This window comes from Brassica oleracea, chromosome C3 (assembly GCF_000695525.1).
Source record: "Brassica oleracea var. oleracea cultivar TO1000 chromosome C3, BOL, whole genome shotgun sequence".
NCBI classification, from domain to species: Eukaryota; Viridiplantae; Streptophyta; class Magnoliopsida; order Brassicales; family Brassicaceae; genus Brassica; species Brassica oleracea.
Genome location: NC_027750.1, coordinates 35,467,949 through 35,480,880, shown reverse-complemented (window position 1 = coordinate 35,480,880; position 12,932 = coordinate 35,467,949). Strand labels below are relative to the sequence as shown.

At 31.7% G+C, this 12,932-nt stretch overlaps 2 protein-coding genes across 2 annotated transcripts; both read right to left on the bottom strand.

Annotated features, from left to right (window-relative positions):
- Positions 1 to 317: 317 nt before the first annotated feature.
- LOC106334914 (protein TRANSPARENT TESTA 12-like) lies at positions 318 to 5,432 on the bottom strand. Its single transcript, XM_013773304.1, has 9 exons — positions 5,005 to 5,432; positions 4,637 to 4,924; positions 4,102 to 4,355; positions 3,926 to 4,012; positions 3,732 to 3,788; positions 1,101 to 1,339; positions 897 to 1,015; positions 696 to 785; positions 318 to 599 (listed from the first exon to the last, which is right to left on the bottom strand). The coding sequence occupies exons 1-9, from the start codon at positions 5,281 to 5,283 to the stop codon at positions 549 to 551; spliced, it is 1,464 nt and encodes a 487-aa protein (XP_013628758.1). The 5' UTR covers positions 5,284 to 5,432; the 3' UTR covers positions 318 to 548.
- Positions 5,433 to 8,981: 3,549 nt separating this feature from the next.
- Positions 8,982 to 12,599, bottom strand: LOC106334915 (protein TRANSPARENT TESTA 12-like). Its single transcript, XM_013773305.1, has 9 exons — positions 12,217 to 12,599; positions 11,862 to 12,149; positions 11,299 to 11,552; positions 11,130 to 11,216; positions 10,810 to 10,866; positions 9,686 to 9,924; positions 9,496 to 9,614; positions 9,293 to 9,382; positions 8,982 to 9,198 (listed from the first exon to the last, which is right to left on the bottom strand). Exons 1-9 carry the CDS (start codon positions 12,484 to 12,486, stop codon positions 9,148 to 9,150), a joined length of 1,455 nt encoding a protein of 484 aa, XP_013628759.1. The 5' UTR covers positions 12,487 to 12,599; the 3' UTR covers positions 8,982 to 9,147.
- Positions 12,600 to 12,932: the final 333 nt, after the last annotated feature.

The window sequence follows — 12,932 nt, the reverse complement described above, 5'->3', positions numbered from 1 at the left end:
ATAAATTTATGTATGAGGTTTGAGTTGGGTCCTCCCAGGTTTGAATGATTTTGATTCTGATGTGCATAAACATAAAAATATCTAAATAACCAATGTATCTGAAACGGGTTCAGATATTTGTACCAACAATAATCGTATTACCCGATTCAGTCCGAATCTTTTCAATACAATTAGTTATACGACGACACATCTTAAATATATAACACTAATTATAAAATAACGAATAAAAATTATAAAACCGTAAAAATTAACCTCTGAACAGACGTGTGGGTCAATCTCTAGTATACATTATTAATTATGTTTATACCCAGTTCAATATGTAACTCTTTTCTGATAATTATTGTTATGAAACATGTTTGAAAAATAAGTTCACAAAAGACATTTTTGTAGTTACTACATAGAACCTATGTAATACTTGGACTGACTCTCGGTATACTACATCAGTCTTTTATACCAACATAAGAACATAAGAACATAGAGCAGTTTAGAAAAGCAAAAATCTTACTGCCAAATTATTTAATACATAGATTCAAGCCTTCCACAATTTTTTATTTTAGTGTGTTGGACCATTTGTTAACATGTGCACTTGCTCGTTGTGCCTGCAAAATTTGTAGTAAAAGAACGTCATCAGTAACTACATACTCGCTACACGAATCAAAGACAAATAAAAAAACAAATGCAAAATATCAATTTACCTCTTTTTCCCAGTCACATCTCATCGTAATAAAACTTAAGATTATTGTTTGAACTGCGGTACCTCCAAAGATCATACCAGCCCATATTCCCTATAAATGAATAAAATCATAAAACATCAATACAATTAAATACTCCAACCTAATCGGATAAATGATGTCACTAAATAATTAATACTATAAGCGAAGGAAAACGTTTATTACCATGACGCCAAAATTGAAAACCCAACCCATTAAAAATCCAAGTGGGATCCCAATACAATAGTAACATCCCAAATTTATATATGCTACGTAGGATTGCCAGCCTGATCCAACCGCAACACCTACGACGAGTCCGAAAATTAACACAAAACGTTGATACAGTATATAAAGATTTTTTCTCAATTTTTTTTAAAATGAAAATATTACCGGAAAGAACTGGTTGGACACTGTTAAGAAGGATCGTGAAAGCTAGTAGAATGGAGAGTTTATTGACAGCGATTAAGACCGCTTCACTTGAAGAAAATATCAATGCGATTTGGTTATGGAAAAGCATTATTATCACCCAAAACGACAATCCAATGATTAATGATTGTGTCACTGATACAATCGTCGCGAGTCTTGCTCCTTTCCCATTACCTGCTCCTAATTCATTTGCCACACGAACACTGCAACATTTAACATAAACAAATAAAAATGTCATGTTTAATCATACATCAATTAAGTATTTGTTAGGTTGTGAATGATTTCATAAACTTCTTTGGCTGTCTTATCTAACAACTAGTTCACCGTTTTTATTCAGTCGGTCTTTTGGTTATGGAAGGACCAGATACCATTGATATGACCACCTTTATTTGTTCATAATATTAAAATCACTTTTTTTAGGTTTAGACTTTAGTGATTGTGCTTACTTTTTTCAACAGAGAGAAATTTCAGCTCGTTATTGAAACATTATAATTTATTACTAGATATTGATCTGCGTTTTGAAAGCGCTGAATTTGTTTGATGTTAAATTTAAATATCAAACAATGTAAACTTCGGTTGTATATAGTAAAAGACATTTTACGATGCGTAATACTATTCGAGTTACATATTTGAGATTTTATTTTATGACAACAGTTCTCATTAGTTTAATAGTATATATATATTATTTTATTTTTAACTAAAACACTAAGATAGATAATCATCTATATTCGCTTTCAAAATTTTAAATATGCAAAAAATATATAGTACTTATATCATATTTATGTTTTTAAGTACAACTTAGGAATAAAAGTGAGATTATAGATTTTTTTATAACGTTATAGGATAACATATTTTTATCTTAACCTTAAAATTGCTCATATTTTTTTATAATGTGTATATAGCATTAATTTAAAATGTTTAGATTTTTTTAAAAAGAAGATACTATATGAATTAATTTATTAAGAATGGACTAAACAATGGGCTAGAAAAATATTTGTCAATATTTTTATCAATATAAACCAAGATGAGGTGTTATTAAGGATCCAACCCCTTTAGAACAGCCCAAAAACGAAATTGGCACAAACCGATATCACTGTTTTGATATTCATCGGAAGACTAATTGCTTTCTTCCTTTGTCATTTTCAGACAAATGCATCGGTTAATAAAAAATAAAAATAATCTTCATACGGAGATTAAAGAAACCAATCGGCTCTTCCCCGATTCAACTCAGAGGCATCTCCAAGGTAATTCCTTCATTGTTGATACTCAGTTGAATTCAAAGCCCCAAGTTTAACCCTTTTTTTTGTGTTTTGATTTATTTTGCATGTCCTCTGGGATGGCTTAAATGGAAAGAAATCGGATGAAACAGATTCCGATCTGAGGAATTAACAGTCAGACATTAGTGAGCTCTATCGATTTGGTATTGAAATGAGCAAATCTCCAAAGGTTTGTCTTTGTCCGAGAGTAAATCGTTTCAGATACCAATTTTTAAGTTTTTTTTCTCTTGCAAGGATTGATGAAGTTAATTTTACTTGTCTTATTTTTAAAATATATAATTGTTTTTAAATATTAATGTCTTATTTTTAAAATATATAATTGTTTTTTATTAAAATAAAATATATAAGAGAAAAAGACAAAAATAGTATTAAATCAAGTTTTTGTTCTCAAACTAGCACTCAAGTTCAAAAGTCACTAAAATAGCACTTAATGTTTTATCAAAAGTCACAAACTTAGGGTTTAGAGTTAAAAGGTAAGGTTTAGGATTTAGGATTTAGGGTTTAGGTTTTAGGTTTCAGGGTTTAGGGTTTAGGGTTTAGAGAAATGAGGGTATTGAAACATTATAATTTATTACTAGATATTGATTACTTTTGGTTGTGGAAGGACCAGATACCATTGATATGACCACCTTTATTTGTTCATAATATTAAAATCACATTTTTTAGGTTTAGAATTTAGTGATTGTGCTTAATTTTTTCAACAGAGAGAAATTTCAGCTTGTTATTGAAACATTATAATTTATTGTAGTTATTATAATCATATGACTCAGTTGTTCCTATATTTTATGGTGTAATTAAACTTTTAGTTAAGAATTAATATCCTTTATTTTTGTGTTAAGCACTAGACGAAGATGATTGGTTGGACAATAACTGTATAAACTTTACTGTAGAATTTAGGCCATTGGATTTTTTGATTTAACTGTAAGTGATATAGTTTTAAAATTGATTGATACAGCAATATATTTTCTATAGCTAAAAAAATAAGATTTTATAAAATAAAATTTTTAACTATTTTTTTTTATTTTTTGGCTGTAATTTTAATATTAATATTAAATCTAAAGTCAGCTTCCAACCAATCACCCCCATTACCTACAACGTACTTTTACTATTTTGAGTTTTTTCGGGATTATTTCGAACCACCAAAATGGCACGATTTAGGGATGGGCAAACAGTTCGCTATTCATTATAACTTTAGATTTTATGGTCCTGTTAACAACCAAACCTACAATTAGTTGAATTAAAGTGGACTCAACCAAACCGGATCAAGTTTGATCACAAACCGGTTTAGAAATTAGCAATCGAGAAAATTGGATTTTACCCGGTTGCGGCGAAGAAAGCAAGAGGAATCATATTCTCCCAGCCATTTATCGTCATGCTGCCAAAAAAATAGTATATATAATAATGATTATTAAATTATACAAATTCTCGCAACAACCTAAAATGATGCAATAAGGTCATGTACGGATTATGTTTGATGACTTTCCTTCTGAAAAGTTTAAAGAAACAACTTACCATATGGACAAAGAGTCAACAGCTATTCGAGCATTCTGAAGAGTCCCAGTCATTATAATTAAAATACGATAATACCAGTTTTCCAAACTGCCCCAAAAAGACCCAATATCTACTGTTAGGTAGTTGTGTGGTACAACATTGGTCAATAGTATCACATAGACATAGTAAATTGGTACCATAGCATGACGCCTGAGGAAGCGGAGAGTTTGACAAACTCCCAAAGTCCGGTGAAAGCTTCGGAGGAGAAGCCTGTCCAAGTGAGTGGACAGCCGCCGCAAACAGAGTATGCTAATAGAATAAGAATGTTGACCCACCAAGAGATACTCACCGTAGCCATAGTTCCGACGGCACCTAGTTTTAACCCGTCCACGAACAGCCAACACACTAGAAAATGAACCACCAGTCCAACTCCAGCCCCAAATGCAGGCACCTAAGGAAAACAAATGATTGTTCCTTTCGTTTGCGTTAACATTCAAGATGTATTATTTTGTAAATAATTAATCCACGATCTTGAACAATATAATAAGCAGAATTAATTTGTCACTTGCAAGTGAATACGTTCAACGCAAATACAAGGAAAACATTAGGTTAGATATTTGCGATTTGCATTAATATATTAGTAAAAACTGAAAATAATATCTGTTAATTTTCTTGTCATCTAAACGCACTTAAACTAATTATTATGTTTAAACAATGATATCGATTACTTACGTGACTTTTGAGCTGGCATTGGAGGAAACGCTGGAGCGGAAAAGACAAACAGAAGGCGAAATGAAGAGGGATGACCCAAACGGACACGACACCGGAGAGCTCGGCTATATCGTCCGGTTGCCCCAACAATTTGAGAACCGGAGTTGTGAAAAGATAAGTCGGTAACAACAAAATACAACAAAAGAAGAGAACAATCCAAGAACGTTGCATATAAACTCCCAACATATGATACTTCTTTGCTCCAAACGCTTGTCCACACAACGTTTCCAACGCACTCGCCATTCCAAGCTGCACCGCGTTAATATTAGGTATTCTCATATTAGAAAATATAATAATGAATTAGTGTTACAATTAAATTAGTATCATACAAAGAGGCCGAAGTTGAAGCCAACAACGACGTTATAAACGATGGAGATTGCAGCTAGCTCGAGATCTCCGAGATGACCAGCGAAAGCTTGAGTTATTACAAGCGTCGAATATGTCGTTATACGAGTGAACATTGCCGGAGCAACGATTTGCCATAGCTTCTTTGTTTCAACCCAAAGTTTCTTCCTCAATCCTCCACCGTTTTCCTCCATCGTGCGAGGACTTTCCAACAGTGGAACCCTCGACTCCGATTCATCTTCTTCTCGTCCTCTTCCTCTCATCGCTAGTTGTTATATGCTTTATTCTTTCGGGATGAAATATGTAAAAGGTTGTAACTAAAGCTGGAGACAAGAGAAAAGTAGCGTGTGTGTGTGTGTGTGTGATTTGATTTTTCCTATGAATATATAAAACGATGTGTCTACCTACTTTTGATTTGGTTATGGAATTAAGAAATTTCTAAATATATAAAAGCTTTGTGGGGACTGTAATTTTTGGGGAATTTTGATATTCATGTACACCTTCAAAAATACATTTTTTATTTAGAGGCAAAAGATTTTTATACTTTTGCTATGTATATATGTGTGTGTATATATATATATATAAATATAAATATTTATTATTAAAAAAAAATAGAAAAATAATTAAAAAAATATTTTATGTTTTCGAATATACTTTTTCAAATTCGAACTTTTTTATAAACTTTTTTTGAATTTTTTTTTTCAAATTTTTTCTTTGAAATTTGAAAAAAAAATTAATTATTTTAAAAAAAAATTAAAATTTTTAAAGTAATTATTTATATATTTATTAAAATTCTAAACTCCACATTCAAAAAACCTTACCCCACCCATCAACTCTAAACCCTAAGACTAGATTAGTTAACCATATAGGTGTGTTTTTCTATCTTTAAAAGTGAAAGTAAAAATGGTTAAAATAAACATGAAAAATGATATTAGTAATATGGTATTTTTTGTAATTTCCCGTAGTTTTTTCTAAGAGAGACTGTGGATTTCTAAGCGGAGTGTATTCAATCTAAAATTTGAGGTGATTTGATTTTTAATAAAGTTTTAGGTGATTTGAATGAATTGCAGAGATTAAAATGTTTTTTTATTAAACCACTCTAGAATATCATTTAAAACCATGAGATTTAAGTTTTATTTTTTAAATTTAATAAACTCCACCCAAACATTCTAAAATCACTTGAAAACTTTAAAACTCCGCAACTTAAAATATTTTCAATAACAGTGGATTTTAGAGTATTTTATAAATGTCAAGTTCAATAATCATGGATTTTAAATGAGTTTTTAAAATTCATATTCGAATAACAGTAGAATTGTCATTTTGATACAAATCAACTAAAGCTCTTAATTGAATACACAAGAAATAATGAATTATACTTTTTTGATAATTTCGAGTATTTCAGTGTAATACTGAATTATAGAGTTTTGCGAAACTGATAGTATTCAAACATACATGCAAACATGAGAAATGGATGGGAAATAATTTTTTTTACCAAGAAAAAGATAAATGGATGGTAGAAAATGGCAAAACCCGAGCTGTGCTCGTGTGTCATTTTGTTGCTGTTGCATCTCTCTGTCTCTGCTAAACTAAAATAACTTCACAAAATGTCTTTATAAAGGAACGTAACCTTTGAACAAAAAAAAAAAGGAACGTAACCAGAAATAAGATTAAACAAACTTGAGTTCAACCAAAAGAATGAAGACAAAAAAGTCTGCCATCATGATAAATTTCACTATATGCGACAGCAGATAAAGCTAATTTTTATTTCTAGTGGAGTGTTAACGCAGGCTACGTAACACTTGTTTGATAGTATTGAATATGCACATTTTAAAAAAAAAATATGCACATATTTTACAACAATATTGCATGTTGGGAGTTTATAACATTTTTGTATCACTTTTTAATAATAATTATATTTGTAAGCTTATAAGTTTTTTTGTAAACTTATAACTCGAAACAATGTTGCTTACTATATATTTTCTCTGTCCCATAATATTAAGATGTTTTGTTTATAAGATGTTTTACAACTTCCTGTACAATTTTTTTCTCAAACCATTTGTGTTATATAATATTTTGTGATTAATTGAATTCTTTTGTTAAAATATTAAATATCTTTTAAAATATTGAAAATAATTGATATGCTTGAAAAACTTTACATTATAGTTAGAATATATTGTAATATAGCAAAATCTTTAGGCGGTAGTTATGCACTTTATATGAAATTATTAATTAGGCTTAGATTAATTTTTAAAAAGTTTATTTTAAAAAGATTGTGTCATTTAAATCTGATTTACCTACTAGACGGATGAATCATTGTATAATAGATTAGATTATAGGAGTAGTTTTTTGTTTTAACAATGTGGATTAACTAAATTCGGGTACAAACATAAAGATAGTACCAATATAATTTATATATTATTTCCTCCGTTCTTTAAAGATTGATTTTTTAGAAAAAAAAAATTGTTTCAAAAAGATGTATTTTTTTGTGTTTCTATGAAAAAAATTGTAAAATTCAAGAAAATTAATTGATTTTATTGAACTATTATTGGTTAAAAGTTATTGAAAATTAAAAATTATAGAAAACGATACATTTATTATGGTAGTTTAATGTGTTTTCTTAATATGTGTGAAAATATTAAAAAAATCTATTTTTGTGGAACGGAAAGAATAGACGTGTTAGCCTGTTATTAAATAGCTCAAACAACTTGTTGGGTCCAATTACATATAATACATAAATAAATCGTGGAAAAGAAATACTGGCTCAACTAACGTAAACATTAATGCAATCAGAACACAATAAATTCGTAATATCATACAGAAGTTGGATAGAAATCAATAAAAACTCGGTTTTTATATTTTACCAAATAAAAACGTGGTTTTTTACTCTTCTAATACGTGGGATCACTAGTGACACAAGTGTAAGACATGAATGAACAAGGGTCGAAAGAAAGAAATAGAATAGATAGATAGATAGGCCTGACATTTTTGTCAGCTGTATATTTGGAGCGCCTATATAAAATATTGGGCCTTGTTCTGTTAATTTAAACGGACCCGTATCTTTATGTAGTTTTAAAAACAAACCAGCAAGTAATCTGCTTTATTTTCTTGGTCTGATAGTCGCTAAGTGATCATGTTTTCACAGAGTTTATACGTTCACTGGGGTGGCTTCACCAGAGGTCCTGAGGGGAAGCTATGAAAGCATGTGTTTCAGGTTTTTTCACAATAAATAAATTTTCGGCCTCTCATTTTGTTATTTTTATAGGTTTTGGGTTTCGGGCCAAAATATTTTAGGGTCGGATCTGGATGGCTTCATATCATTCTCCCTTTGGTTGGCCAAGGAAGGAGGAATACTTTGCGAAGTATGGTAGCGTGAGCTGTTTATAATCATGTGTTGGTCTTCTTCTTTGGGGTTCTAAGTTGTTCTTTATCTATTTGCGGGTTCAAAGTTCTTTTAACCTTTTAAACATCCAATACTTTTCTGTAACCATTTTTCAAACTAACAGCTTTAAATGTTTAAGAAATAAAATGATACTCCTTCTCCTTCTGTTCCTAAATATAAAATGTTTAGATAAAAACACATATGTTAAAAAAATTGTTTTTTTGTTTAGAAAATATCATTAAAGTTATAAATTAAAAGTATTCAGCAAATTATAAAATAAAATATTAAATATGAACATGTCTTGTGGTCCAGCGGTAGTGGACGGACCTTGGATGCAAATACATTTCGGGTTCGATCCTCATGCTGCAGAAATTAAGTCACATTGTTCTGCTCACCACGCTGCGGATACGTCCGTTCCGTATGAATACCCGGAAAAAAGTTTGTTGTGGGCTACACATTCCACCCGGGGTTAAATTTGTATCTTTAATTGATCCGAATTTAACATTTTTAAAAATTAAATATGATTGGTTATACCAGTTTTAAAAGTTATTTAGAAAAATAAAAATATTTTATATATTGGAATATCAAAATTCTTTAAAACACGCTACAATTAAGAACAGAATGAGTATTTTTGTAGTAACCTCCAGAGAGCAACCTAATAGTTGAAACGGTTTCTAGGTACATTTTGATAACATGATTTTCAAAATTTAAGATACACAACCAAGTCGAAAATTTATTGAGTGAAACTTCATTTGATTATGTTGGACCATTTGTTAACACGCGTATTTGCCTTTTGCGCCTGCAAATTTAAATTTGAAAACGTTATCAAAAAATTGAATTCCTCTAATGAACGAGAGACGAGCATAAAACTATATACAAGATTTTAAATTTACCTCCTTTTCCCAATCACATCTCATCGTGATAAAAGCTAAGATCATTGTCTGGACTGCGGTTCCTCCAAAAATCATACCAGCCCAAATACCCTATAGAAAAACAAAACATCACACTGTTGGTCTGAAACAAAATATTTAGTGACCTAAATAAATCTATATAAATGAAGTAAATTAATATAAGGGTGAAGAAGAAATGTAATTACCATGACACCAAAGTTAAAAACCCAGCCCATTACAAACCCAAATGGAACTCCGATGCAATAATAACATCCCAAGTTTATATAAGCCACGTATGATTGCCACCCCGATCCAACCGCAACACCTAATCGAAAATGAAAAGTCAACATAAAAGCATTGACTTCAAATATGAAATAAAATAATTTTGTGACGTACCGGAAAGAACCGGTTGGACGCTGTTGAGAAGAACTGTGAAAGCTAACAGAATTGAGAGTTTATTAACGGCCATTAAGACTTCTTCACTTGAAGAAAAGATCCAAGCGATTTGGTTGTGGAAAAGCATTATGATCACCCAGAAAAACAATCCGATGATTAAAGACTGTGTCACTGATACAATCGTCGCAAACCTTGCTCCTCTCCCGTTGCCTGCTCCTAGTTCGTTTGCCACACGTACACTGCAATCGTTGATGTATCATCAGCCAAATCTAGATGATTGTTTTTCTATAACCTTTATTCAATCAGGTTTCTATTTAAAAGTGTAACGACAGTTATTTCCTACAATACATGTAATGTAATTTGCCCCCACACAAATAAATAGTATACTTAATAGTATACTTGAATCTGCCCCCACACAAATAAAAAACAAGTGAACAACGAGAAGCTATAGATCAGGTAACATATAGGAAGGATAAAAAATTATAATTTGTGTCCTCGTACTGTCTTACTCATACAAAACGACAAGTTGGCAAAAAGAATCAAGCCAACTACGGAAGAAGGTAGAAGAAGCCAGAAGGATGTAGCCCAAAATGCCAATATTAGGTTTGAATTTCATATTTTTCAGAAAATAATAATGTTCTATGCAAAAAGTATCCTATTCCTTCCTTGTATTAGAAGATGTGTAGTGTAATGTTTTGAGAATAATGGCTTGAAAACAAAAGAGAGGAAGGTGTTTGATGTTTTCTTGCGAATCATGTTCATGAAATCATGAATAACCTAACTAACAGTAAAATCGTATACTTGCCAAAATGTACATTAACTGCGAACCAGAAAGCAGAAACGCATTTAAGATTCATAGCTTATACTAAATACCATTTAATCAAACGCATTTTTGTAAAATCCTTTGCAGATGTAGTTGGAAAAGAAGAGAGGCTTGTTTTCACGAACCTTACATGTTATCTAATAATTCCATTACCACCTTATAATTTCACGGGCCCGTTGTAACAGCCAGATGCTTTACTTTACATGCCATTATAAAAGTGGGTTAAACCGACGAGATCTAGTTAGACCATATTCGTAAGTCGGTATAGAAGTTAGCAAGTAGAGAAGAAAGGCTTATTTACCCGGTTCCGGCGAAGAAAGCGATAGGAATCATCATCTCCCAACCATTTATCGACATGCTGCCAAAAGTTTTGTTTCACAAGTTAATCATACATAAAATAAAGGAATTAAAAAATAAAAATATACAGTTGTTTAGAAAGAATTAAATAAGTCAATTATAAGTTAATGACCTTTCAGCAACAACCAAAAGTAGACGTGCAAAACGATGAGATAAGATTATATGATTGATATGGCTTTTTCTTCTATTATTATAGTATGAAAAACAACTTAAATATAAACAAAACAAAAAAAAAACGTCTGAGGTAAAGAAACGACGACTTACCAAATAGACAAAGAGTCAACAGCTATTCGAGCATTCTCAAGATTTCCAGTCATTATTATCAAAATTCGATAATACCAATTCTCCAAACTGTCCAAAAACATATATCTACCGTTAGAAACTATGTCGGGCTCATTGTAAAAAGCCACAAAATTGATATATTTATAGGTACCAAAGCATGACGCCGGAAGAAGCAGAGAGTTTGAGAAACTCCCAAAGCCCGGTGAAGGCTTCGGAGGAGAAGCCGGTCCAAGTGAGTGGACAGCCGCCACACACGGAGTAACCTAAAGTAATAAGAACGTTGACCCACCAAGAGATACTAACCGTAGCCATAGTTCCCACGACTCCGAGTTTAAGTCCATCAACGAACAACCAGCACACTAAAAAGTGAACGACCAATGCAATCGCAGACGCAATCGCAGTCACCTAAATAAACCCACAAAAAAACGAAGACTTTGTCATCCAAGAAAGACTATTATAAATAACTATAGTTGCTTCTTGCCTTTTGTACTAACATTCATTTGTGATAAACTTGTAAAAACATACATAGGTACTTTCTTTATTGCAATGTAAATGTCTTTTTAGTATTTATAAACACACATACAAGTACGTGTATATTAGGTATCTGAGCTGAATGTCGCGTAGAGAATACAAAAACATGACTAGTATTTCTGCCAGAAAAAATAAAAATCCTAAAGAAATATTTGTGTTTAAAACAATATTGATATTGCGTACCTGGTTTTTGAGCTGGCACTGGAGGAAACGTTGAAGTGGAAAAGACAAAGCGAAAGCGAAATGAAGAGGGATGACCCAAACGGAGACGACACCAGAAAGCTCAGCGATATCATCTGGCTGACCGAGAAATTTGAGAACCGGAGTTGTGAAAAGATAAGTCGGTAATAACAAGATGCAACAAAAGAAGAGAACAATCCAAGAACGTTGCATATAAACTCCCAACATGTGATATTTCTTTGCTCCAAACGCTTGTCCACACAACGTTTCCAATGCACTCGCCATTCCGAGCTGCACCACGTTCATATTATGTATCCTCATCTTAAATTAAACGAATGCGCAAAAAATGAAAACGTACCAAGAGGCCGAAGTTGAAGCCGACGACGACGTTATTAACGATTGATATAGCGGCGAGTTCGAGATCCCCGAGATGACCAGCGAAGGCTTGAGTTATTACAAGCATAGAATATGTCGTAATACGAGTGAATATCGCAGGACCAACGATTTGCCATAGCTTCTTTGTCTCAACCCAAACTCTTCTCTTCAATCCTCCACCGTCTTCCACCGCCGTTTCATGGCTCTTCAACAACGGAATCCTCGACTCTGGATCTCCTCCTTTTCCTCTCATCGTTATACTCTTATATTTCCTTCCCTCTCTTCTCTTTACTTTTTCTTTGTTTTTGGAAGATTGTATAAATAGAAAAAGAAAGGAGAGAAAAGAAAGGTGACGACTAGAAAGATAAGTAGTGTCTGAATTGGCTTTTCCAATGTATATACTTATAAAACGATTGGTCTTCTTCTACTGTCTAATTTAAAATTCCAAAATACTTAATTGATATTAAAATTCCAAATATTTAATTTGATACTAAAATTTTAAATATTTAATTTGATTTTAAACTCGATGAATTTAAAAATATTTGTGTCATTCCATCATAACGGATTCCAAATGTTGACTTTGCCAAATATGCAGAAAAACATGTACACGATACTTGCTCAATTATAGCTTACTTCTTTATTTTTATCTTTGCCACGCTCTGCCGCTTATTTTACATAAAAATTAATTCAAAAGAATTT

Coding starts and splice junctions, on each gene's coding strand:
- LOC106334914 (XM_013773304.1), bottom strand. CDS start 5,283: ATGAGAGGAAGAGGACGAGAAGAAGATGAATCGGAGTCGAGGGTTCCA. Junction 3,789..3,925: donor GTTGACTCTTTGTCCATATG/GTAAGTTGTTTC, acceptor TTTTTTTGGCAG/CATGACGATAAATGGCTGGG. Junction 1,016..1,100: donor TGTCCAACCAGTTCTTTCCG/GTAATATTTTCA, acceptor GACTCGTCGTAG/GTGTTGCGGTTGGATCAGGC.
- LOC106334915 (XM_013773305.1), bottom strand. CDS start 12,486: ATGAGAGGAAAAGGAGGAGATCCAGAGTCGAGGATTCCGTTGTTGAAG. Junction 9,615..9,685: donor CGTCCAACCGGTTCTTTCCG/GTACGTCACAAA, acceptor ATTTTCGATTAG/GTGTTGCGGTTGGATCGGGG. Junction 9,383..9,495: donor TTTTTAACTTTGGTGTCATG/GTAATTACATTT, acceptor GTTTTTCTATAG/GGTATTTGGGCTGGTATGAT.